The sequence below is a fragment of the Coccidioides posadasii genome, chromosome 3 (assembly GCF_018416015.2).
Source record: "Coccidioides posadasii str. Silveira chromosome 3, complete sequence".
Classification (NCBI taxonomy): domain Eukaryota; kingdom Fungi; phylum Ascomycota; class Eurotiomycetes; order Onygenales; family Onygenaceae; genus Coccidioides; species Coccidioides posadasii.
Window position 1 is genome coordinate 6,313,976 of NC_089409.1, and position 24,087 is coordinate 6,338,062.

Consider the following 24,087-nt stretch of genomic DNA (forward strand, 5'->3'; position numbering starts at 1 on the left):
ATATACACTTGCTGTTTATTCTCAATGGATTACTGTCCACTGACCGTTTAAGTCATAGAGACGGTGTGCCCCTTTTGTCGGGGTCACGCACACTACATTTGGTTTCGCAATATGGTTCAGAATGACACAATATAAATATGTCAATTTGGATATATATACGAGTTATCTAAGGATATTTTTGCCTCGTTAATGTATACATATACACTCCGTATGTAATCGAGATAATATTCCGGTAAATGGATTACATGACTCTAGTGTCGAACATCCGAAACCGTCTTTCCCAACAAAACGAATTGGAGGTTTCTTGGTGATCTTCATCGTTTTCATCAGCATCATCATTTTCGTCGTTGTCGTCTGCGCATTCGAAGGCGACACGAACGCCGTATTCTTTTATACAACACGTGAATGGTTTAGTGTTTATAGCTGCGGTGTCGTTGGGATTAAATATTTCAGAATTAGAGTTCTTACGCTCCTCAAGGTCGCCCCAGAGTATGAAAAGCTTCTCCCGAAGGCTAGCGAGAACATCTGGATTCTTACGGAGGCTGGAAAGGGGGTTGGGATATATGTCAGTCTCAAGAAGTGCTATCGAGAGAGAGAGAGAGGGAAAGAGAGCAGAAGAGACGTACTTGACGGGGTCAATGGAAAGTAAAAACACAGCATCAGGGCCGGTTACGAAGAGCTTCAAACGCTCTCGCCTTTGGCCTGGAGGATGGCGTATGCCCGGGCCTCCATCTTCGACCAGCAGGCAGAACCTCCATTCCCAGATTTGCTGGCCAATAATTGGCTCTTCATCGCTGTCGCTCAGGTCGCTACCATCGACTGTGTCCCTGAGCATGGCGTATTCTGGGTTATATGGAACCGCGAAATCTTCTAGATTAGGAGGGAAGAAGTCGACTACTCGCACGGACGCGCGGTACTTTAGATTCTGGAAGGGCATCCGGTATTGGATGCCCCCAGGACCGACATTCCAGTGGGATTCGTTATGGAGAATTTGCTCCACTGTCCTGGTCGGTGTTGCGAGGTAGTTTGACCGGACTACTATGCACTTAGTCCTAAAGCTCACGAGAGGAAAGCTTGGGGTTCTTACCATGTGGGTTGAGTTCATCCCGTTTTGGACGAACGGAAGTCGTTGTGGCTTCAGCCTGGTTATTCACTCTCTGTGGCTTATTTTTTCTCTGTCTTTTATTCTTTTTTGTTTTCTTGCCCGAGCCTTCGCCATCGGACAGCTGACGTTTGCCGTCTTCAATTGCCAAGCGACCTTTCAGCTTCCTCCAGTACTCCAGTTTGCGCCGTACCAGCCCCTTCAGGCGTTCGTCCCCTTCGTTGACATCGAGCAGGCTAACACCAACTTTCGCGTGGAACTGCCGGTCTGTATGCATTGCGCCCTCCATCACTCCGCTGCTGCGTCCGGGCTTTATACGAACGTTACGTAGCAAAACAAAATCATCCTCCTTGATGTTATCTCGTGCGAAATTCGAGTGTGGCTCCCAGAGAGTGACTTGAATAGTCATACGCCCGTAGGGGCCTGGCCATTTCCGCTTTGAGCGGGACGAGTAGTTGAACTCATCACCATCGCGGCCATCATTGTCAAAGGAGTAGTCGAAAAGGTTCTTATTCTGTGTGTAGTCGGTGACGTAAAGAAGAAGCTTTTCGTATTCAGAAAATGTTTTCACGACTTGGCCGACGATATCGACAAAGCTGCCGTATTCAGCATCCTTGACAAGTCTAAATTTATCAGCTTTGCGGGTCGTTGGCTGGATTGAACTTGGCATTGAGACTGATCGTTCAACGGTAATCGCGGGTGTTGCGGGGGCCATAGAGGGTCGGCTCCCGTCTCCCCTGTAGAGACCAAGAAGATAGCCGGCATACTTGGTTTCAGCGGCAGACGGTGGCCTTTCGCCGGGACATAGCACTGTGGATAGCGTTGGCCGTTGAGTGGGGCGTGCCTCAAACACGACCCAAGGGGTTACTCTGCTAGATCTTGAAAGTCCAATGGTCTTGCCATTGTATAGATCGAGCTATGTGGTCGGCCAACCGCGTTAGCACATCACGCAAGTCAACGCCCACGAAACACAGGGAGTCGTACATTTATATGGCGCAGCAGAACCACATCGCCAACCTTTGGACTGGGGAGATATCTATCCACGTCATGAAAGTATCGTATCTTAAGGCCGGTCAAATAGTCGTCGCCCAAATCTGATGCTTTTAGCGTGAATGTGGAGATCCACGACGTGCCTTGAGAAGGGGCCGGAGGCAGGGAATCTATGACCACTCCAATGACATTGACAACGCCGCGGCTCATGGAGCGGGCGGTCTGGATATCTGTAAAATTTGGGGGTATGCGTGTGACCATCCTGAGGGTGTTCGAGCAGGGTGGGTTACAGGGAAGAGTATGCTAGAGTCAGGGCTGGCTGTGAATGCCAGTGTCAACACTCTGTCTCTTGAGGCAATCATCAGATTTTGATCAAAGGCAGCCTGAGGAATTTTCCATGATAATGTGCATGCATGCACGCGTCAGGACAGTCAGACGCGTGTCGATTCAGCGTTTGAGGCGAACAGCTCCAGGGAAGATAGGATTCCCAGTTAGCCGTAGTTAACTAAAGTTCCCTAATCGCCCATGGACGAGTCCATCCGCTCCCGTCGCCGTCTCGCGATCCCCCTCCGCGCTGCCGCACAATGCCTCGCCGTCGCTCGTCCCGTCCGCCGTTCCGCCGCCCAGTCGAAGCACCAGCGGGTGGATGACATAAGCGGCATTTTCCCACCCCCAGTCGGCGCTAGTCCAAGAGTGGCCTAGCGTGGCGGAGGGCCAGGGCCGCCAACCCACTTGCCAGAAGGAGGAAACAAAAACATCTTCTCTTCTTTCTTCTTCTTCTTCTCCCTCTCCCTCTCTCCCTCTCTTCTCTCTTTTCCTCTCTCACACACACACACTCTCTCTCTCTATACTGCTACTCTCTGTCGTCTTCTTGATCTGCCTGACATCCTTGTTGGGACATCCCTCTGAGGCCCCATCTTCCACTCTCAGCCCCCTCTCTTCCAAAAAGTACCCTACACAACCCAAGAGTCTTGGGGCTTAAGCTTTTTTCCCACCTCTGAACACCCCTCTCCACCGACTCAACTGCCCCTGCTCACCATGGCGGACCGATACATTCCCGAGCACCGTCGCACCCAATTCAAGGCGAAGAGCTCGTTCAAGCCGGAAGACCTTCGTCGCCGTCGTGGAGAGCAGCAGATCGAGATTCGAAAGCAGCGACGAGAGGAAAATCTCGCCAAGCGTCGAGGCATCCAGACCCGCGATGGACAGGTCGGCGTTGAGCCCGGTATGGGCCTGGACAGCGACGAAGAGGGTGCTCCTATCGAAACTGAGGTATGCATCCTTTGTACTTTTTGCTTTTCATCTCCCGTACTCCCTGCGTCGATGCCTTCGTTCTACTCCTCCTACCCCTCGCTCCATAGCAACCGTTTCAGCGCTGCGGGGTGTGGAGCGGGAAACCTTTCGCCCCGGCAGCCCGTGCGTCACATCTGCTGCAGTCACTGTCGGAGCTGCCTCCTGTTCTTAACGCTTCTTTTTCCGGAGATGGCTGACGTCAGGTCCCTCGTCGTAGCTCGATTCGGAGCTTCCAGAGATGGTCAAGGGTGTCTTCTCAGACAAGATCGAGGAACAGATTCAAGCTACCACCAAGTTCCGGAAACTGCTCTCCAAAGAACGAAATCCTCCCATCGAGCGTGTGATCGAGACCGGTGTCGTATCCCGCTTCGTTGAGTTCCTGCGATCTCCCCACACCTTGGTCCAGTTCGAAGCTGCTTGGGCCTTGACCAACATCGCCTCCGGTTCCGCCCAGCAGACTCAGGTCGTCATCGAAGCCGGTGCTGTCCCCATTTTCGTTGAGCTTCTGAGCAGCCCCGAGCCAGATGTTCGTGAGCAAGCTGTTTGGGCGCTCGGTAACATCGCTGGCGACAGCCCCCAATGCCGTGATTATGTCCTGGGTGCCGGAGCTCTCCGCCCGCTCCTGGCCCTGATCAGCGAAGGCCGGAAAATCAGTATGCTGCGAAACGCCACCTGGACTCTCAGCAACTTCTGTCGTGGAAAGACTCCACAGCCTGACTGGCCAACGGTATGCTGCCCCCCGACCCAACTCTTCATTTTGTGGCCAGACGTGCTCACAGTGATTTTACAGATCTTGCCCGCCCTGCCGGTCCTCGCCAAGCTTGTCTACATGTTTGACGATGAAGTGCTCATCGATGCCTGCTGGGCTATTTCGTACCTCTCCGACGGCTCAAACGATAAGATCCAAGCCGTGATCGAAGCAGGCATCCCCCGTCGCCTGGTAGAGCTTTTGAATCACGCATCCACCTCTGTGCAGACACCCGCACTTCGCTCCGTTGGCAACATTGTCACCGGTGATGATATCCAAACCCAAGTGATCATCAACTGTGGTGCTCTGCCTGCTCTCCTTTCACTGCTCAGCTCTACCAAGGATGGCATTCGAAAAGAGGCCTGCTGGACGATTTCCAATATCACTGCCGGAAATTCAACACAGATTCAAGCCGTTATCGATGCAAATATCATTCCCCCACTGATCAATCTCTTGTCCAACGGAGATTTCAAGACCAGAAAGGAGGCTTGCTGGGCTATCTCGAATGCTACGTCTGGAGGTCTGCAGAAACCCGATCAGATTCGCTATCTTGTGTCCCGTGGATGCATTAAGCCATTGTGTGACCTCCTTGCATGCCCCGATAACAAGATTATTCAGGTCGCTCTCGATGGACTGGAAAACATCCTAAAGGTCGGAGAACTTGACAAAGAATCTGGCGAGATGGGAGAGCCAAACGTTAACCGATATGCTTTGTTCATTGAAGAGGCTGGTGGTATGGAAAAGATCCACGAGTGCCAGAACAACGCGAACGAGGAGATTTATATGAAAGCGTACAACATCATTGAGCGATACTTCTCTGATGAAGATGAAGCTGGAGCCGATATCGACGAGCTGGCTCCTCAGCAGACACAAGCTGGATTCACCCTTGGCACGAACCAACCCCAGACTGGTGCTTTCAACTTTGCCAACGGTGATTCTATGGACATGTAAAGTTCAGAGTCTTCTTTTCATTTTGAATAATTATCTATCACTAGGCGAAGATCTACCCCGATGACACCTATTATTTCACTCGCTGTTGCACACTTTAAACTGATCTAAAGGGCAACATCGACAAGAGATAAACTGAAGGGGGGAGCACTGATACCTCCTCCAAACCTTTAGGGCATGCCCCCGCAGATAAACGTATTTGTGAAGCATTCGCTCAATCCATGTTTTTTTTTTTTTTGCTTTAATGTTATCTACCTGCCCCAGTTGTTGTGCTATGATGAACTTTCATGATATACAGGATGCACCGTCATGTACTCTCCCCCCCAAAGCATTTACCCATTTTCTTTATACATCAAACACCGGCGTAAATTCCATATCTACCCCTTCTTCCTCCCGGATCTCTTCCTAGCGAGATTTCCTTTTCATTTTTTTTCCCCCCCATCTTTCCAGTGTTGCCGGCAGGTCGGGTGGCCACGGAGGAATCATCAGTTAATGCGGAAAGTCGGCCCCCAGTTTCCCCCTATTGATTTGTGCAGGTCTGCTTGGTTTTATCTCGCGTTTGGGAATTTAGTGCGGTCTCTGGTATGGTTTTTCCTTTACTCCGTACATTTAATGGTTTTATTCAGTTATCCATCTCCCTGCAGCGATTCGTGATTTTCTTTTTTTTTTTTCCCTTCAGAGCCACCCTTGTCTTTCTCGGTCCCCTTCCCCACACCTTTTTTCCTTCGTAGAAGCTAGTGCAATACACCTGAAAAGTTGATCCCTGAAAATTACTGAGAGTTCCTCCGTACAAGGGTAAAAATACGGACTGGCCCGTGCATCAATTCTAGTCTATGCTAAAATTTATCAAGGATGGTCATGATCGATATATAGGATGTTCAATGGAAGAGAGTTGAAAAATCTATTTAGAGGGCCTTGAGAATGACTTGGCCCATCATGATCACCTTCTCTTCTTCTAATCTCCGGCCAACGAGTTGCAAGCTGACGGGCATGCCATGGATGGCGGATGGGTTATCTGTGCAAGTCCCAAGTTAGATCATCGAATACCCAGGCCATAACCAGGGGAGAACGAGGCGGAACAGGGAGGGAAAAAAAGAAAAGGAAACAGAAAAACGAAAAAAGAAAGAAACGTACACTCTTTCTGGACCTGCTCGTCTACGTCACTTAGTGGCGCCTCGTCCGTCCGGGGGATGTCGATCGCCTGGTCTACGGTCACGTTGCATGGGAAAGAAAGGCACGAGTAGTCGAGGATGTTGTAGACGCCAGTGTAGCCGACGTGCTTGAACTTGCCATGTTCAACGGCTGCGAAGGGGCATACCGGGCCTGGTTTTTTTCCCCCATAACAAGAGAAATTCGTCAGTAAAATCTCTGATTTTATACTTTTTGTCAAAAGTACGGAATATGTGGTTTCGAATAGGTTAGGAAGAACGCACAGAGAATAGCGTCTAGGCCTGCGGTGCTCCACCGGTCAATGTACTCTTTCTGCAGCGTGTTTCGCTCAGCGTGGAGCTGCCAGAGCTCGTAGACCCCGCGGTCGACGGCTCTGCCGTAGCGTTCCATCTCGGGACGGATGGGCTCGTCGGATAAGGAGAGGAGTTTCTGGACGGATTTCCCGCCGTCGGAGAGGAAGAAGCGGTCCTAGGGGGTACGTAGGTAAGTTTTGAGGCCGGGCATAGCGTTTGCTTGACTTGGACTATGGTCTGCTCACCAGAATATCATTAGCCTTGTCGTGCCCCGTTGGAGCCCAGTCGACGATCTCATGGCCTGCTTTTTGGAGTTTCTCTGCGGTTTCCTTTAGTGCTCGGCGTACTGGAGGCGTGGGGCGAACCATGCCGTCATCCCACATGATTCCGATCTTGAGCTTCTTTTTGGGCTCAACATTTCTCCAGGGGATAGGGATACACTTAGGGTCCTTGAGCCAAGGCTGAGAATTTGTTACTGTAGATGCGAAGAGAGAAAGTGAATCAAGGGAAGGTCCCATGGGCCCATTGACGCTGAGTACCGATTCTTGACCAGCGAGTCCGGATTTTGTATGGAAGTTCGGGAATCGTCCAAAGGAGGGACGGAGGGTGAAAATACCGGTGACGGCTGCGGGAATACGGAGAGAACCACCTGCGAACAGGAGATTTTGGTGAGATGAAAGCATGACAGTATCGTGTTCATGATTAGTTTCATACCGATATCTGTCCCAACGCCCAGTGGACTTCCGCCAAATGCAATCAGAGCGGATTCACCGCCCGATGAACCTCCGGAGGTAAGGAGTCTGTTCCGTGGATTCGTTGTCCGTCCAAAGACATTGTTCACAGTCTCCGCAATCATCATCGCAGTGGGGACATTTGTCTTAACGTAAAGAACAGCTCCGGCATCACGAAGGAGGTTGGTGAGAACGCTGTTGTAGGTTGCCGGATCATTGACCCAGGCACTGAAACCAAGAGTGGAATCCTTGCCGATGACGTTGAAGTTGTCTTTGAGGGAGATGGGCAGGCCGTGAAGGGGACCGATGGGCTTCCCGGTCGAGGCAAGATGGGCGTCAAGCGCCTTTGCCGTCTCTATGGCCTCCGGGAACAGCGTCTCCGAGAGGCAGTTGGTCTAAGCTGGTTAGCATCGAGACGAAGAACCGGGCCGTAGGAGTCCAAAAGGAATAATATGATTGGCATTGCGGGAGTGGTTGGGACGAAGGTATCCATTACCAACTGATGTGCCGCAGCGGCTCTCTTGCAAAAGGCACGAGTGACAGCTTCGGCCGTCCAGACACCGGATGTGGTCTTGTCAAGGATCTCGTGGGCAGGTGTGTTTGTGATCTTCAGCTCTTCGGAGGTGAACCAGCCTGAATTCTCAGGAAAAGTAGTAACATCATTCTGTGATTCTGGAGGAATGATATTGGCAGGGATTATCCATTCGGGGGGGATAGAGGAGAGCAGAGCTTCGCGCTTCGCAGCGCTAATGTTCTCCCAGACTCCTTTGGCCATGATTTCCTAGCTTTGAGTGAAGTATCTTTGCAGTTTCTCTTAGAACTTTGGTATTTCTGCAAGAAAAACAAGAGAAGGGAGATATGTCGAGTCGAAACAAAAGACTCGTCGACATCCCTTCGGCACCTTCGGTGCAATCTTTCCAAATTGCATAATCTCCAGAGTCAGAACATCCCCACGTGGAGATTATCGGCATTTCATGGTAGGTTTGTCTCCCGGAAACCATATGGAGGGGCAAGAATACTGAATCTGGAGATTCGCTGATATGGGAGAGCTCACCCAGAGCTCCAATCCCCGCAAGTGGGCATGAGCTCCAGCAGGGATACAACATGGACAGCAAGGATTGCTGACCCCGTTTGCCATGCCGAAACCGGCGCTGGGAGACAGAGAGTGGATACCCAGCATTGCTGTTATCCAAGAAATAATTTTTTTTTTCCTTTCTCTCCCTTTCTCGCAAGTGCTAAGTGCTTGTCCGCCGCGTCTAGCCGTGGGCAGCTAGAAAGCGGCGTGAAGAGAAGCGAAGAGACTGTCCTCCAGCCGGTTCGACGTCTTGTTCGTGATCAATACGATATTGACCATTGCCGGCCGCGGGGAAAACCAGTGTAGATAGCAGCGGAAGCAGAATAATATCATTCATATTCTGCTTCCTCTTCATTCCCGGCAAAACTTTTCGAAGTCGGTGAGAAGCTCTGGCTGATTCAGTGGATCCTGGTAGAGTTTAACTCTATACTTTACCCAGGTCCGTGGAAGCAGATTCGCGCTCAGCCTCGAGTCAAGTCTCTGGTAACAATCTCCACACAAAGTCTCAGGTCCTGGGTAGAACGCCTCGCGGCCGGCAGCTAGTCACGCCATCATGCAACGGACAGAAATGCCGAACAAGCTAAAACCGGAGCTCCGAACAAGACGTCCCCTCTGTATGTCTGTATGTACTGTATGTACATAAATATGAAGTTAGAAGGTGAGGCGGGAGTGATCGTTTGTTAACGAAAACTACCTCGGCTGTTGATGGCCCGCGATTTCAGAAGCAAAAACACGGAGGCAAGTACTTCGCTACAGGATCAAAAGGACTTTTTCATATCCCTCGTATCTGGAGCGGCTGCGGATTTCCGGTCATCATGCCGATATCAGGATGGGAATGAGAAAAGTCGCGCTCTGATTTGATATTTCTCGCCGACGGGCAAGCAGAAGAATCGGCCCACAGGCCTTCGACGGGCTCCGCAAAAAAGTATACAGAGTGCGATCGAGAAGGGTCCTTGTTAGTTCGGGTCCCGCGTCCCAAGCCTTGGGTGGCGTTGCTTCTTCGACGCCAACGGGAGGGAAGGGAGCTTTCCAGCAGTGAACGCGGAATTTAACGGCTCTGCATAGCTACTGCACGGGCATCAAGTAACTATTAGTTAACTGACTAAGAACGTAGCTGCATGGCTGGCTCGAGAGGCATCCTCGGGTGCTGGGGATAACTATCCATCGGCCAGCAAGATAGCCGCGCGGAGCGTTCTCGAGAGCTGGTTTTATCTGAAGAAAGCCCTTTTACGAGAGAGCGAAGAAGGAAGAAATCTCGAAACCGTGGCTTTTGAACTAGCTCGACCCACAGGTAGTATCAAGGGCCTCTCTGGTCGAAATTTGATTCGATTCGATTGTGGGATCCGCGATGGCGCTCCCTCATGATGTGAATGTGATATTTCCGCTATACCAGTCCAATCGTGATAGAGGTAGGGGGTTCTCTGTGGACGGAGTAGAGTAGAGAGGAGGACGGAATCAGATGAATTCCACCGCAAGGGACGAGAGCTGCTAGAGAGATGAAGAGCACAAAGCTGCTTCAGCGCCAGGCCGTCTGACTGGTCAACCGGTAATCTATCCTCATCGCGACTGGATCGACTATCACGAACCCGACATCGGCTCTCGTCTCGCGTGCACAAGCTCCCCCACTGCTGCCGGGCTCAAGTGCCAGCTCCACGCGCGAGTCTCGTCTTGTTCCCCGGGTTTTCCCCAGAGCAGCTATCGCCTCTTGTCCCTTTTTTTTTTTTACCCTCTTTTCTTTTTGCGGAGATACCCAACACTGGGTTAACCAGGTAGACCGCGAAGGCGCTATCTGTGCGCTCCAGCTGGTTAGTTTTAGCAGAAGTTATTTCTCTCCAGCTGTTGCGGCCCACGCCAGCCCACCGTATATTATACCCGCTGCCATCCCTCCTCTTCCGCCTGTCTCTTCTTCTTCCTCCTCTTCCTTTTCTCTTCCTTCTCCTCCCTTCCCGTCTCTTCGTCGACGTCGCAGGGAACTGGGCGGGTGAAAAGGATCCCCTTCTTGCATCGCACACACCATGGGCAACAAGTTTATTGAGTACTTGCGCGGAAAGGAGAGCAGGCCTGGCGAGGCTGCTCTCCTGCGCAAACTCGACTTCTTCATCCTGACCTTCTGCTGTCTCATGTACTTTGCCAACTATGTGAGTATTGGATCCTTGAGAAAAAAAGGAAAAAAGAAAAAAGAAATTAATTAGACGAGGTGGCGATTCTGACGATGGGATAGCTTGACCGATCCAACCTCGCCAATGCCTACGTCTCTGGCATGAAGGAGGACTTGAACTTCCAGGGAAACCAATTTAACATCATCAACACCGTCTTCACTGTCGGGTACATTTAATTCTCTTTTGGGCCTTTTTTTTTTTTTTAATTTTCATCTTGCTCTCTCCGTTTTCTTCTATATCTAGCTAACATCGCTGCATAGATACATTCTCGGCCAGGTCCCCTCCAACCTGGCCCTCTACTACCTCAAACCAAGAATCTTCTTCCCCAGCATGATGCTCGTCTGGGGCGGCCTGACCATGGTCACCGCCGCTGTCAAGAACCCCCAGGGCATCATGGCCATCCGCTTCTTCCTAGGTCTGGCTGAATCCTCCACTTTCGTCGGAACCCACTACATCCTGGGCTCCTGGTACACGGAGCGAGAGCTGGGCAAGCGCAGCGGTATCTTCACTGCCTCCGGCCTGGCGGGAACCATGTTTGGCGGGTTCATCCAGACCGGTATCAATTCTTCCCTGCACGGCGCACGGGGTATGCCTGGTTGGAGATGGTTGTTCATTGTAAGTCTCACAGGTTCCCAAAAAACAAAAAACCAAAAAAAAAAAAAAAAAAAAAAAAAAAAAAAAAAAAAGGGAGGGCAGAAAGGCAAAGATAAAACAACCCGGGAGAGAGAGCAAGTAGTCTAACTATTCTGTGACTGTTAGATTGACGGCCTCATCACCGTCCCCATCGCTCTCTACGGCCTGTTCCTCTTCCCCGACACCCCGAGCACCACCAGGGCTCCCTACCTGACCGAGGCGGACAAGGCCCTCGCCATCGCCCGTGTCCCCGAACGCAGCGCCGAGCGTACTCGCATCGACTGGGCATTCGCCAAGCGCGTCTTCTCCTCCTGGCACTGGTACGGCTTCGTCATGCTCTGGGTCATCGCCGGTGAGACCGAGTCGTTCTCCACCAACTCCCTCCTCGCCCTGTACATGAAGGCCCACCCCACCCACAAATACACCATCGCGCAGATGAACAACTACCCGTCCGGCGTGCCCGCCGTCGGCATCGTCTCCACGCTCTTCTGGGCCACTTTGACCGATTTCCTCGGCGGGAAGCGATATCTCGTCGGCTTCTGGATCGGCATCACAGGCGTCGCCACGTCCGCTATGATCCTGGCGCCGGGTTCATCCACGGCCACCATCTTCGGGGCGTACTACTGGGCTGGTTCCGTGTACGCCTGCCAGGCTACCTTCTTCGCCTGGGCCAACGACGTGATGCGGTACAAGGACGATGCCCTGCGTAGCGTGGTGATTGCCAGCATGAACATGGGCAGCAACGTGATCAATGCCTGGTGGAGCATTCTCTTCTACCCCGCGGATACCGCTCCGTACTTTACTGTAAGTCGTCCTTTTTGTCTGTTTTTATATTTTTTTTGCTGTTAGTTTTCTGGGAGACGAGTCAGACTAACCTTTCGACCACAGAGAGGTATGTGGGCGATGATTGCGTGCTCGATCGCCATGGCGATCTGGACCGCAGGTCTCCTGTACATGTCCGTCCGGGAAGAGAAGAGAGAGGCTCGTCAAAACGAGATCACTGCCGAGAAGGTTGTAGTTGACGTTGACGAGAAGGTATAGCAGCAAGCCGAAAATGCAGCGTGTGTATGTATATGTATGTACTGTTTTGAGCAAATATCATGATATATGAGATTCCGTAATCCTTTTCCTTTTTTTTTTTTTCTTTTTTCCGTCAACATCATCGTTGTTGTAGTCGTCGTCATCACGATCGCCGACGTATCCCGAAATGTGTCGTTGTAGACCTGGGAAAAAACGAGATGCAAGATGCAAGATGCAATCCTGTTCGAGTGAACGGACCTATGGGGTTATATCTTGTGTCCATGGGCAGAAGGACTGGTTTTCAGGTTTTTGAGAGTACCTCAAAAAAAAAAAAAAAAAAAAAAAAGATCAAAAAGAAAAGTAAGCTAACAAAATGTCGAGCTGACAGGGTGCTCAAACCAAGCCACCTCGTCCATCTGAAACGGACGATCATGCAGCTAAAAAAACAAAAGAAGAGAAAAAGCAAGGAAAAAATAGAAAAGAAAAAGAAAAGAAAAGAAAAAGAAAAAAGAGTCTTCATAGCCAGAAGGCAGAGCAGATAAGAAAATTAAAAAAAGAACACGACTTCGTGATCGAGAAAAGACGATCCACATTAAAACGAGCTGTGCGGCAATGCTCAGCTTCGCCAACTTTTCTCATCTTGTTTGATTTATTTTTTATTATTCTTATTATTATTTTTCTTTCTTCGAAGGATTTGCAGCTAGTTGTCGGCCTGCAGCCTTACGAGACGGAGCACACCATCTCGAGGAGCGGTTTTTTAAAAAAAAAAAGAAACACCAGCTTGGCGAGTTGTACAGCTTGGGGATGGTTGGACCGTTCCGAGGCTGCACAGATCGAGAGTCAGTGCGTCAAATTCGACGGCACCCGTCAACTGGACATGAGTTGTTATCGCTTGTTGTGGATGCCTGACAGGGTGAGTAGGTGATAAGCATAGACAAGAAGAAAAAAAGAAATGAAAAGAAAAAAAAAAAAAGGATGAGAAGAGGGTACAAGAGAAGATAAGAAAAAAAAGGAAAAGGAGAAGACAAGAAAAAAAAGAAAAGGAAAGGAGAAGACAAGACACACTGGCGTCTCGTGTCCGGGCGGCAGGCGGCGCATCCCGCTCTCTCGTGTGTGTGTGTGTGTGTGTGCATCTCAACTCTGTAACTGCACATCTCACTCACGCGCATTTTCCCTCGTATGTATGGGATGGGGATCAGGGATGGGGGCGCTGGGCGGCATGGCGGAGATGCAGCGTCGACAAACGCGTGCGTGCCTTGCGCCACAGGGATACGGACTTTCGATCTGCACGTCAGCGAAGGGCCAAGTTTTTTCTGTATCTGGCGAATCAAAACTGCATGGCTGAGGAGACGAGAGGGTGATGCCGACGATTTGCGAGGGAGTTTTTGGCCCGACTGGATCTTCGCTGCCATCGTCGCCATCGCCATCGCCATCGCCCCGGTGGGATGAATCAAGTGACTGGACATGTCTCAAGGTCACCGAGCTGATCCGCCGTGGAAGATGGCTGCTCTGCTTCGTCTTCTAGATTAATTGGATTTTAATTTTCTTTTTTTTTTCCCTACGGAGTATACTTTCTGTTATTAATGAATTCTCTGCGGCCTTTGGAATCAAACGTGAGTCTTGTCTCTGAATCGAAACACAAGTTTTGCGCCAGCGACAGGCATCTTTTTCACCTTTTCTGTCACGTTTTTCCCTCGGCAGTTGAGGGAGTTCGTACGGAGCACTGAATAGTTAACTAGTTAACTAGTTATGTACATACATAGATGACTAACCGACTAGCCAGCAATCCCTGCGAGATCGAGATTGATTGATCGCTGCTCGCCTCGTGTGGTGATTGTCGTGACTTGACATGGGTATGATGTATGTATGTCTAACTAATGGGGTTTTGTGGAGTTGGTCATGGTTTGTGGGCCGACGGCCGAAAGAAAGAAAAAAAAAAAAAAAGGAAGAAGAAAGTAGAAGAACAGGAAAAAGGGTCCCAGCAACCAAGTAACCGACTAACCTAATCGATCCGTAACCCGGACGAACAGAGAGGGAGAAGACAGCGTGGGAGAGAGGGGATAAGAGAGACCGTGCTGATCGCAGAATGGCATGCGGGCTGACGTCGGTCCCTTGTCGTGGGTGGCATCGCGTTATGTAACCGAATGAGCAGCCGATCCAGTTGGCCACCGAGAGAAGAGATGGAGAGAGAGAGTGTGTGTGCGGAGTCGACGGGAGGAGGGTTTTTGTGGTTCTTGCCGGGCTGGCCGGGCCGGATTGACGAGCAGACCGGCTTCGAGTTCCTGGAAATCCTCGCGTGGCAGCCGGCCGGGAAGCCGCAGATACACAGAGAATACACACAGACAGAGAGAGAGAGAGAGAGGAGAGTGACCGGGGGGGGTGTGCAGAGAAGATACTTCGAGAACAGGGCATGGAAGGGGAGCGAAAGAAAAAAGTAAAAAAGAAAAAGAAAAAGTCAAAAAATAAAGCCAAAAGAAAAGAAAAGAAAAGGAAAGAAAAAAAGAGAAAAAAAAGAAAAACAGGACGCCATCCGAGGAGGTTGACTCCTGAACTGTGTGTATGTGTGTACCTTACGATCTACACGAGCCGGGGGGCTGGCTGTTTTATCATTGACCGGGGGGGGAATGCAGTCTGTGAACAGGGCTCATCCCGGCAGGGCGGCGAAGAAGAAGAAGAAGAACAGAAGAGAAGAGAAGACGGCAAAAAAGACAAGGTTCGAGATGGAAAAAGGGGGCAGCGCAGAGAGGCAGAGAGAGAGAGAGAGCGCATAGCCAGTTTGTTAAGTCTGTATGTATGTAGTTTTTTTGATTTTGACATATTCAGATCAAGACACGCCAGATGACGCTGCGGAGAGCGAAGAAAGCGGCCATTTAAAAATGATAATAGTTAGTTAATAATTATCAAATAAAAAAGACACGAGAATGGAAATGTGGTGATGCTTGACGGTCGACGGCGCGGTGGCTGATCGATCACTCGGCCGACTCAGAGACATCGCCAGCCAGGCCGAACTTCTCTTATTTTTATTTTTTTATTTTTAATTTTTTTTTTTTTTTGGGTCTCTCACAGCCTTCACTGTCTGTCCGCCCTGTCTCTGGCTGTCTAAATCTGGCTAAATCGGTCCAACGGCGCAGGTCGCGATCCTTGCAGGGGGGCTGATTCGGTGATCACGGCCATTTGACTCACTCAACTTTTCGTCTCTCTCTTCTCTCTTTGCTGGGTGCTCTGTAAAAGAAAAAAAATAAAAAAATTAGTTGGTTATTTATTAAATTTTTTTTCATCTTCTTTTTCCTTTTTACCTTTTCCCTCCCTTCAAAAAAACCAGCGTCAAACAGGCTGATCCCGCTCGTCGATCTTGGCGACTTTTCCTTCGAGAACACCAAAAGGGAAAAAAAAAGAAAAAAAAAAAAAAAGAGGAAATTCAACAATCAAGATCAGATTAAAAAGGATTAACAGAAAAAAAAAAAAATTCAAAACAAATAGAACAATTCAATTAGTGACAAGCGACACCAACCGAGACCGAAACGGGCAGCGCGGAGAATCCCCGGCCTTCATCACCACCACCACCACTGCCGGCATCGTCATCTTCACCATCATCATCATCATCATCATCATAATTCATCGTCATTGTCACCGTCCCCGTCACGAGCATCATCAATCGTCACCTCGTCCCTGTTGAAGCAGCCGAAGCCGACCGAACCCTCGTCGACCAGAAACGATCCCGTCGCCAGCATCCCCGACCCCGGCCCGCCCGCCTTAGACTCCCTCATCATACATATATATAAGGGTGATTTGCTTGGCTGCGCGCTCCTGGCACGTCCAGCGTGTTGAACCGCCGCCGCCCCCCCCAGTCGCTCAAAGACAGCCTAATCTCCCGCCTTGAAACCCGTCTCATCACTCGTTGCATGGAGAATCGCCTCTGACTGTCTCTCACTCTTCACTCACTCTCCTCTCCTCTCCTCTCTCTCTCTCTCACACACACACTCACAGCAAAACCAAACAACATCTCTACATCTTTCTCTCCTTTCCTTCCCCTCCCCCCAGAGAGGGCTGGGTCACCTTTTTCACCTCCCACTCGCAGTGATCTTCCCGGTGATCGCTCTGTCACTCATTAGTTCTTCTCTTCCCTCCCTTTTTTTCGAATCTTCTCGTTCTTCCGTTTTTCCAACGTTCTTTTATATATATATATAAACTTTGTTTCTTCTTCGTGAGAAGAAAAGAAGACAGAGAAAAGAGAGTAATAATGAACCCGCAAGATTCATCCGTTAATGGCGCTGCGCCCAAGGCCCAGTCGCAGTCTACACAGGCAGACCAGAATGCCCGCACAACCATACTTCCCCCGACCTACGACGAGTTTCCAGACGAGAAGAAGGCCAGACGGAGAGATGACTGGATTGCCATCGCAAACTTCCATCCCGGGTAAGACTCCATATCCAATCCGATCCGATCCTTCGGCAGGATGAGTAGGAAAAAGTTCAGCCTGCCGAAGGAGGGAAAAGAATGAAATGAAAAGATCTCGAAGGCTGACTGCGAGATGAACAAAACCAACAGCTGGTTCGCCGCCAACATGGGAACTGGAATCACTGCCATCCTCTTGGAGAGACTGCCGTTCCAATTTCCTGGCCTGCACTACATCGCCGTCGCTATCTTCATCCTCAACATCGCCCTCTTCACCCTCTTCCTCGCCATCTCCATCGTGCGCTATGGCCTCTGGCCAGAGAAGTTCAAGCAGATGCTCGCCCATCCCGCCCACTCCATGATGCTCGGCACCTTTCCCATGGGCTTCGCCACCATCATCAACTTGACCGTCTTCATCTGCGTGCCCATGTGGGGTGACTGGGCCGCAACCATGGCCTGGATAATGTGGTGGATCGACGCTGCCGTTAGCATCTTCACCTGCTATTATGTTCCATTCGTTCTGTATGTCGAAATCTCTTTTTCCCTTTTTTTTTCCCTCTTCTTTTTTTCCTCTTCTTTTTTTCCCCCTTGTTCTTTTGCTGACTAGTAATGTTAAGAACAACCGTTCATCCCGCCAAGCTGGAAACGATGACCGCCGCATGGCTTCTTCCCATTGTAGCACCGGTCGTCGCGGCGGCTTCGGGCGGCGTCGTCGCTGAGGTCCTGCCAAACGACTCCCACGCCATGCTGACCGTCATCTTCTGCTATATCATGTGGGGTTCGGCCGTGCCATTCGCCATGGTCATCATCGTCATCTATTTCCAGAGACTGGCTCTGCACAAGGTCGTCCCCTCAGCTGTCATCGTCAGTACTTTGCTTCCCGTTGGTCCACTTGGCCAAGGAGGATTTGGGTGAGTTCAATTTTCCCCGTCCAAAAAGCTTTCTTTTGTCATTGGAAGAATCGCATCTAACCTGTGAGTAGCATCATGCAACTTGGAATCGTGGCAAAGAGAGTCTTCCCAACAGTAAGTGTTTCATTGTTTTCTTATCTTTTTTTTTTTTTTCCAGCCTACCCTGAGTCATCCTGTCTGAGGCGGACACTGATATTTTTTTTTTCTCTTTGCTGTGCAGTCCGAGGTCCTGTCGCCTCTTGCCGGTGAGATCTTCTATGCAGTCGGAGTCTTCATCGCCCTGGTGATGTGGGGTTTCGGCCTGGTCTGGCTGTGGTTCGCCGCCGCCTCCTTTGCCCGCGGCCCGTTCCCGTTCAACCTGGGATGGTGGGCGTTTACTTTCCCGATCGGTAAGTCCGGACAATGTCCCTTTCCCTGTGTCTCTTTTGGGCTCCTCGACTGACATGGTGATGCGACAGGTGTGTTCACAACCGCATGCACCCTGTTCGGAAAGGAATTCAACTCGGTGGTCTTCAACATCATCGGAACAGTAAGCTGCTCCCTTTGTCCCCGGTGAAGTTAAGTCTCTCCTCTCTTCAGGCTGCTGACCAGTGCATGCAGATTCTCTCCGTGTGCGTAACCCTGCTCTGGATCATGGTCTTTGGCTTCACCATCTGGAAGTCGTGCACCAAGGAGCTCTTTAGACTATAGACGAAAGGACGATGTAATGCCCCCCAAAAAAAAAAAAAGAGAAAGGAGAAACCCAAAACTGACGCACATGAAAGAGGCAGCTGGGCAAAAGGCAGAAATGCATTTTTTTGTATACACCGGCGGCATATACACATGCAGTATGTAGATATTCCTTTTGGCTGCTTCAACACAACACACAAACACACGAAAACACACACGCACATATACCACAAACACACTGCAGGATCAGTCTTCTTTGTTGTACATACATCTGGATAAGTTGTGATTTTTTTTTTTTTAATTTTTCTTTTTAGAAACAAGAACATGCATTTTTGAGTGGTTTGAAATAGAGTCCCGTAGCGTTCCCTCTGTAGAGGAGCGAGAGGAGGAAAAGAGCAGCAGAAGTGAAGGAGAGAAGTGAAGAAAAAGGTTAAAGGAAAAAAAAAAGAGGAAGAAAAAAGAAAAGAAGAAAAGGAGAAGAAGAAGAAGAAGAAGAAGAAGAGCAGCGTGGGACAGAAAGGCGAGAAAGATCCGCGCCCCAGAGCTGCTTTTTAGGCGCCGATTGCGTGATCGTCGGGACTGCTTGGCTCAGCGGCGTCCACTAGTTGACGCCCAGCGAGCGATAGACTCAACAACAAAGACAAACATGGCGTCGAACCACACAGAATAACTCACAATTTTTACGGGACAGAGATGGTGGGAGGCCTTCCTGGGGTTTAATACCCTCCGAAAAGAAAAAAGGAAACAAAATATCCCCCCTCCCCCCTCCCCAAAAGCCGACTTTGCTTTTTTTAACATCTGGCGGTGAGTCGAGCGAGGTTGCTGATCCCTGGCATTATGAGCATGAACCGCGCTCTTTGTCGCGCTGGACACGTCCGTCCGTCCTTGGGCCACCCAAGGGTTCCTTCAGTCCCAACCACATGATGAACTACATGGATTCACCTCCCAATCACTGGGTGCAATTCTCCGTCGCTCACTCTTGGCTCTTCCCGCGTCGACTGCCCAGGGATTGCGCCCGGGGAAACCAATGACGACCGGATGCCAGCTCGACGGCCAGCGACCTGATGCTTGAAAGACGGCACGACGGCCGCCGAGGCTCGCCTGGGCAGTGCTGTCATTGGCCTGGTAGCTGTCCCTCGTCCAGTAAGGTTGATGTCGGGAAAGAAGAGAAAAAAAAAAAAAAAAAACCAAGATGACGATGATGATGCTGGCGACTGGCGATGATGAAATTCCCCCCCGTTGACTGGGCGGTTTGAGCTGTCACTGGCTCTTGCATATCGTGTAACGGTGGAAACGCACACACATCGTGTCTTGGTTCTCTGTCCAGGCCCAACGGGTTTGGACGGGAGACAGTGGCACATCGAGATTCGCACGCTGCTTTTTTGGATCGGTCAAAAAGGTTGGCTGGGAAGATTCTTTGTTCTGGTAACTATCTACGGAGTACTCCGTAACATACAGACGAAAATCAAGAGACTGAGAAGAGAAATCACCCTTCCATTCCTGATGGGCATAGCAGACATAATAACTTGTGGCAGGGATCGAAAGCCCAGCTTGTATTCCCCATCATCCCGCGTGCCCCCCTAATCTTTCCATCTCCCTTGATAATATCCAGATCCACGGCCAAAAAGGGATACATGCCAGCGAACGCTTTAGCCTGTTGGGCGGTCAGAACCATTCATCTTGTGAATAATACCCGATTTCTTGTTCTGTCAAACTTACCCTCCCTCGGGTCAGGGCCGCTGCCGCACATGCCGCTCAGGGGAGCGTATGGGCCTTTGCATTCACGAAGTGGCCCCTCTGTGATCATGGGGTCATTTGGGTACTGGAGATCGTCCTTGTCAGCTCACAGAAGTCCCTTTTCGAAGCAAACGCTTGGTCGAGCTTGTGTGCAGCTTACTTTGGGGAAGTTTTCCCAATTTCCACCAGTCACCTTGGCGCTAACGCTGGCGGTGAGAGTGAGAGCGATCAGGCTGAAAATCGTGGTGGCTTTCATTCTGGAAGTTGACGCTCGGGTTCTCGGATTCAAGTCAATCTGAGTATGGGCTGAATGGGCTGAATGCACTGTTTGTCCTGTTGCGATGATGATTTCTTCCCTTGATCTCCTTCTCGAGGGGAGACATGCTCGCAATATTTATACCCTCAAGCTTCCCATCGATCGTGGAGATGAAGCTTGGAGTATCTCTCTGGATAGTGGAACCAAACTTCAGATCTCCCCAGGCGTCATTTTCTCGGCGGGATCCAACTATCGCTGGGATATTTGATCCATCCTCCTGGACCTCGAAGCACATCGTCGGTGAGAAATAGCTCTCCCCACGGGGAAAGGTTAGTGGGGCGCCATTGGCCTGGTGGAGTGATTTCGATGTCATCGACGAGCACAGACATGTTTTTGCTTTTGAAATGTCCAATATAAGGACAGAAAATCCCGCAAGAAGTGAGTCAGGAGATTTGATTTTGAGGGATTAAGGTGAACGAGAGAAGCGTTATAACTATATCACCACGATGCTTCTTGAGAAACACTACCGCTAGAGATGCATAGCATTGCTTGCAACTAACCGCGGCATAGAGGGATAATGACCGAAAAAAACATATAACAGGCCCTCTACGACCTTTCGTACAGCTTCTGGTGTCTCAGTGCAGCTGGTGAGGAGATGAAGTGACGATAGCGTTATCGCCCTTTGTCCTCGACGGCCGAGGATCTCGCCAATGATCGTCTGAGTCCGGAGTGCTGGGCTGTTGGACTCCGTACCATTCCGCAACGTTTCATAGCTCAGTAGCATTTGGCCGTTGAGCCAGACTTCTCGAGGGGTTGTTGATAGTCGCTAAATATCCAATTGTGATGTAGCATATCTTAGACCTTTGATTGCAGCGGACATTCACTTGTATGTATGTACAGTACATGCGGTTAATTCTGCGCCATTAAGGGTTCTTCCAAAGCACTGGTCTGGTTGGTTTTCCGGGCCAGCCCACCGTGAGATTTGTATTTGTGACTGGCCTCTCGGTGAGTAAATAGCATTTCGTATTGAAAGAGAGGCAATTGGAAAGCATCAAAAACGCCCGGCTTTAACGGTTCAACCCCGCGATGTCATTACATCATTCCTCGATGTTCTCGCCGCATCTCCCCGCTGCCATTCGCGACTTTCATCAAAGAAATCATTCAATGACGCTGCTCAATCACCCTTAGTTACCAGTCGCTCGATTCAATTGCTCTCCAGATGTCAACCCTGCCATCCACAGACCCTCCTCCTCTCCCCGCCTCCACATCCTCACAGCAACCAGCCGTCCATATCCCGCCGCCCTCCTACCTTGATCCCACCACCTACCCACAGACCCTCTACCTCGACCCCGAGAGAATATTCATCGAACTCACCTACCATCCCCTCTCCCCATCCACCTACCTCGCCCACACCCGCTCCCCTGCCGCCGGTGCAAACGTCCTCTTCCTCGGCACCACCCGCGACACCTTTGAAGACAAACCCGTCGCCCGACTCGCTTACACCAGCTACGCCCCCCTGGCGCTGCGCACACTATCTTCCATCGCACGCGACGCCGTGGCCAAGCATGGCCTTTGCGGCGTGAGTATCGCCCACCGCCTAGGAGACGTGGCTGTTGGCGAGGAATCAATCGCGATCGCAATTAGCGCCCCGCATAGGGGTGCTGCGTGGAGAGCCGGAGAGGAAGTTCTGGAAGAGTGTAAGCGGAGAGTGGAGATCTGGAAGCGGGAGGAGTTTGTCGGGGAGCCGCCGGGACAGGGCGAGTGGAGGGCAAATAGGGACACGGATCCGGAGGGGAAATCGACATCGTGACCATGTTCCTCGATGCTATCAGCAGAGGATGATCTTTTGACAAACCCTTTCTTTGGGTATATGGCCGCGTCGCAATCTAAAAAAGAAGAAAAGCAATAATCCAAATGAAGAATCGAGATGAGCTTCATTCGCGCAATAACGTACACGTCTACTGTACATACATAACCTATATATCAACCTCAAATAAGACGCGCAAAATCCCCAAACGCCGTTCTATGTACAGTCATGCATTATAAGTTGGGTTATCTAGAGAGGAGAATCGATTGAAACGAGAAACAACCTTCTTTTCTTTTCTTTTTCCCGCTCTTTTGTTACGCTCAGGGCTTGCTGGTATCCAACTCTCTGCCCTGTCTCTTCCAGTCCTTGATATGATCGAGGATAATATTTGCTGCGCTTTCGGGGGTATCCTGACGGCCGATACACTCCACGAAATCTCCTTCGGGGTCTATAGATAACACGTAATTAGCGACGTATCAAAAAGAGAATTGCCGTCAAGTAACACCTACCCATTAAGTAAAAGTAAATGCTGTGATCCACCAAATAATCCTCGCCCGGTTTGATATTCTCTGGCGTACTAAAGTAGACTCGGTACTGCTTGCACATGTTCTTCACTTGCTCATAGGTTCCAGTTAAGCCCAGGATGTCGCCGTGGAATTCTTTCAAGTAAGCTCGTAGTACTTCCGGTGTATCTCTCGCCGGGTCGCACGTCACGAAGATAGAGCGAAGTGGAGAGTTGCCTTTGGACTTCTCCTTGATGATGTCGATGATGGCAGCCATCTTGTCCAACTCGTCAGGGCAGATATCGGGGCAATGAGTAAATCCAAAGTAGATCTAAACCGTCGCGGTCAGAATATCGAGACACGGCCACACCAGGGAAAGCCCTGCGTCCAACTTACGAAATTATATTTCCCCTTCAACTGCTCCTCCGTAAACACGTTCCCATCCAGATCCTTCAAAATGAACGGTCCTCCGACCTTGGGTTTACCCACTCCCTTGCTCATCTGCACAATGCGCTCTCGCTCCAGTCGCGCCTTTTCATACTGGAAGTACACGATCATACCTGCGCCCGTGAGCACGAACAGCAGGGCCGCTTTCCATGAGAACGGACCCGTGGACGACCGGGCTTTGAGCTGCTGGATCGTCTTTGCGGGGAGAGCGGGGGTTGTCGAAAAAGCGCGATTGCCGCCTGGGCGAAGGATTGGGCTTGACCGGAGGGTTTGAGACTGCGATCTGGATGGCGCGAGTGATCTGAGCTGCGGTTGGCAAGCCAGGCTTGATGCGGGAGAGGACCGGGAAAGGCGGAAGGCCTGCCGGAGAGAATGGGAGATCGTCGTGGGAGTGAACGGAGATGCCATTGTTCTCTGTTATTCCGGCCTTTTTTTTGTATTATCTATCAGTATTTACGCCAGCACGGTAGCTTTTCCTCTCCTCCAGCTTCGGCGCCGATGAAGAGCAACATTCTTGTCTTTCTGTCTGTCTTTTTTGCCCGCGAAGTCGGATGATTATGTAAGACAATCACCACTGTTCCCGGGATAGCCTCATGCAGCGCGCTCCGGTGTCATCTTGGAACTATATCGATTCATCAATGAGAAAGGGGGAATCTACAAGTTGAGCGTCTAGCAGGGACAAGATGCTTCTCGCTATTTTGTCTTGTATATATGTTTCCTCCACCTTTTGCTCCTGATCTCATGATCTTTACATATAGTCAAACTCGAAATATTCCCCATCACCGCCACAGGCACCATATTCTACATCTCTGCTCTGCTGCCATATTTGTAACGAGTCCAATGACCTTGTAGGGGATATAAAGCGTTGCTGCCATTCTCGTGCCGCAGCCATTATTTTCTTAGCGGAGAAAGCAAGCTACCCCTCCTCATCTTCCAGAATTACGGTCGGAATGCTGATCGGTTCCGTATCGCCAGACGGTTTGCTGCTCACGGAATCTGGCACCCGAAGCGCAGCCACTGTCCTGTAAGGTCGTGATACATCATGTTCTCCTTCTTTTTCACTGGCCAATTTCTTCTCTAATTGCCTCCTCTCTTCGGCAATAATTTCGTTCACCCTTTGACGGGCATCTGTTTCAGCCCGGCCGAGTCTTGTCCGGTCAGAATACGCGGCAGATTCCATCGTCGTCGACTTCGCACTTT

At 50.4% G+C, this 24,087-nt stretch overlaps 9 protein-coding genes across 9 annotated transcripts; 4 read left to right on the top strand and 5 right to left on the bottom strand.

Moving 5' to 3' along the window:
* Window positions 1–206: 206 nt before the first annotated feature.
* D8B26_006968 (uncharacterized protein) lies at window positions 207–2,706 on the bottom strand. Its single transcript, XM_003066877.2, has 4 exons — window positions 2,087–2,706; window positions 1,088–2,018; window positions 627–1,035; window positions 207–542 (listed from the first exon to the last, which is right to left on the bottom strand). The coding sequence occupies exons 1-4, from the start codon at window positions 2,351–2,353 to the stop codon at window positions 242–244; spliced, it is 1,908 nt and encodes a 635-aa protein (XP_003066923.2). The 5' UTR covers window positions 2,354–2,706; the 3' UTR covers window positions 207–241.
* Window positions 2,707–2,886: 180 nt separating this feature from the next.
* On the top strand, window positions 2,887–5,900 carry SRP1 (Importin alpha subunit (Karyopherin alpha subunit) (Serine-rich RNA polymerase I suppressor protein)). The gene is made up of 3 exons (XM_003066878.2): window positions 2,887–3,364; window positions 3,603–4,112; window positions 4,176–5,900. Exons 1-3 carry the CDS (start codon window positions 3,131–3,133, stop codon window positions 5,082–5,084), a joined length of 1,653 nt encoding a protein of 550 aa, XP_003066924.1. The 5' UTR covers window positions 2,887–3,130; the 3' UTR covers window positions 5,085–5,900.
* An 86-nt stretch (window positions 5,901–5,986) lies between these two features.
* D8B26_006970 (uncharacterized protein) lies at window positions 5,987–8,050 on the bottom strand (the record flags this gene model as incomplete). The annotated part of the gene is made up of 6 exons (XM_003066879.2): window positions 5,987–6,096; window positions 6,216–6,404; window positions 6,515–6,719; window positions 6,790–7,193; window positions 7,259–7,670; window positions 7,772–8,050. The coding sequence occupies 6 exons, from the start codon at window positions 8,048–8,050 to the stop codon at window positions 5,987–5,989; spliced, it is 1,599 nt and encodes a 532-aa protein (XP_003066925.1).
* A 1,870-nt stretch (window positions 8,051–9,920) lies between these two features.
* D8B26_006971 (uncharacterized protein) lies at window positions 9,921–12,183 on the top strand (the record flags this gene model as incomplete). The annotated part of the gene is made up of 5 exons (XM_003066880.2): window positions 9,921–10,488; window positions 10,572–10,675; window positions 10,770–11,124; window positions 11,269–11,946; window positions 12,031–12,183. Exons 1-5 carry the CDS (start codon window positions 10,366–10,368, stop codon window positions 12,181–12,183), a joined length of 1,413 nt encoding a protein of 470 aa, XP_003066926.1. The 5' UTR covers window positions 9,921–10,365.
* Window positions 12,184–16,389: 4,206 nt separating this feature from the next.
* Window positions 16,390–18,646, top strand: SSU1 (Plasma membrane sulfite pump involved in sulfite metabolism). The gene is made up of 5 exons (XM_066125351.1): window positions 16,390–16,578; window positions 16,711–17,079; window positions 17,175–17,468; window positions 17,540–17,582; window positions 17,689–18,646. Exons 1-5 carry the CDS (start codon window positions 16,403–16,405, stop codon window positions 17,908–17,910), a joined length of 1,104 nt encoding a protein of 367 aa, XP_065981433.1. The 5' UTR covers window positions 16,390–16,402; the 3' UTR covers window positions 17,911–18,646.
* A 1,140-nt stretch (window positions 18,647–19,786) lies between these two features.
* Window positions 19,787–20,130, bottom strand: D8B26_006973 (uncharacterized protein; the record flags this gene model as incomplete). The annotated part of the gene is made up of 3 exons (XM_066125352.1): window positions 19,787–19,791; window positions 19,857–19,959; window positions 20,035–20,130. The coding sequence occupies 3 exons, from the start codon at window positions 20,128–20,130 to the stop codon at window positions 19,787–19,789; spliced, it is 204 nt and encodes a 67-aa protein (XP_065981434.1).
* Window positions 20,131–21,349: 1,219 nt separating this feature from the next.
* MOCS2 (Molybdopterin synthase catalytic subunit) lies at window positions 21,350–22,008 on the top strand (the record flags this gene model as incomplete). The annotated part of the gene is made up of 1 exon (XM_003066882.2): window positions 21,350–22,008. The coding sequence occupies one exon, from the start codon at window positions 21,350–21,352 to the stop codon at window positions 21,938–21,940; it is 591 nt and encodes a 196-aa protein (XP_003066928.2). The 3' UTR covers window positions 21,941–22,008.
* Window positions 21,739–23,381, bottom strand: SCO1 (Cu-binding protein). Its single transcript, XM_003066883.2, has 3 exons — window positions 22,837–23,381; window positions 22,447–22,771; window positions 21,739–22,385 (listed from the first exon to the last, which is right to left on the bottom strand). The coding sequence occupies exons 1-3, from the start codon at window positions 23,293–23,295 to the stop codon at window positions 22,258–22,260; spliced, it is 912 nt and encodes a 303-aa protein (XP_003066929.2). The 5' UTR covers window positions 23,296–23,381; the 3' UTR covers window positions 21,739–22,257.
* A 422-nt stretch (window positions 23,382–23,803) lies between these two features.
* D8B26_006976 (uncharacterized protein) lies at window positions 23,804–24,067 on the bottom strand (the record flags this gene model as incomplete). Its single annotated transcript, XM_066125353.1, has 1 exon — window positions 23,804–24,067. The coding sequence occupies one exon, from the start codon at window positions 24,065–24,067 to the stop codon at window positions 23,804–23,806; it is 264 nt and encodes an 87-aa protein (XP_065981435.1).
* Between the last annotated feature and the right edge of the window lie 20 nt (window positions 24,068–24,087).

Bases quoted from the DNA above. Each gene is read 5' to 3' on its own strand.
- D8B26_006968 (XM_003066877.2), bottom strand. From the start codon at position 2,353: ATGGTCACACGCATACCCCCAAATTTTACAGATATCCAGACCGCCCGC. The intron at 2,019-2,086 runs GTACGACTCCCT...CCGACCACATAG, and splicing joins TTCTGCTGCGCCATATAAAT to CTCGATCTATACAATGGCAA. The intron at 543-626 runs GTACGTCTCTTC...CCCCCTTTCCAG, and splicing joins CTTTCCATTGACCCCGTCAA to CCTCCGTAAGAATCCAGATG.
- SRP1 (XM_003066878.2), top strand. From the start codon at position 3,131: ATGGCGGACCGATACATTCCCGAGCACCGTCGCACCCAATTCAAGGCG. The intron at 3,365-3,602 runs GTATGCATCCTT...CCCTCGTCGTAG, and splicing joins GTGCTCCTATCGAAACTGAG to CTCGATTCGGAGCTTCCAGA. The intron at 4,113-4,175 runs GTATGCTGCCCC...GTGATTTTACAG, and splicing joins CACAGCCTGACTGGCCAACG to ATCTTGCCCGCCCTGCCGGT.
- SSU1 (XM_066125351.1), top strand. From the start codon at position 16,403: ATGAACCCGCAAGATTCATCCGTTAATGGCGCTGCGCCCAAGGCCCAG. The intron at 17,080-17,174 runs GTATGTCGAAAT...AGTAATGTTAAG, and splicing joins TATTATGTTCCATTCGTTCT to AACAACCGTTCATCCCGCCA. The intron at 17,469-17,539 runs GTGAGTTCAATT...ACCTGTGAGTAG, and splicing joins CTTGGCCAAGGAGGATTTGG to CATCATGCAACTTGGAATCG.
- SCO1 (XM_003066883.2), bottom strand. From the start codon at position 23,295: ATGGCATCTCCGTTCACTCCCACGACGATCTCCCATTCTCTCCGGCAG. The intron at 22,772-22,836 runs GTAAGTTGGACG...GCGACGGTTTAG, and splicing joins TGAAGGGGAAATATAATTTC to ATCTACTTTGGATTTACTCA. The intron at 22,386-22,446 runs GTAGGTGTTACT...TGTTATCTATAG, and splicing joins CATTTACTTTTACTTAATGG to ACCCCGAAGGAGATTTCGTG.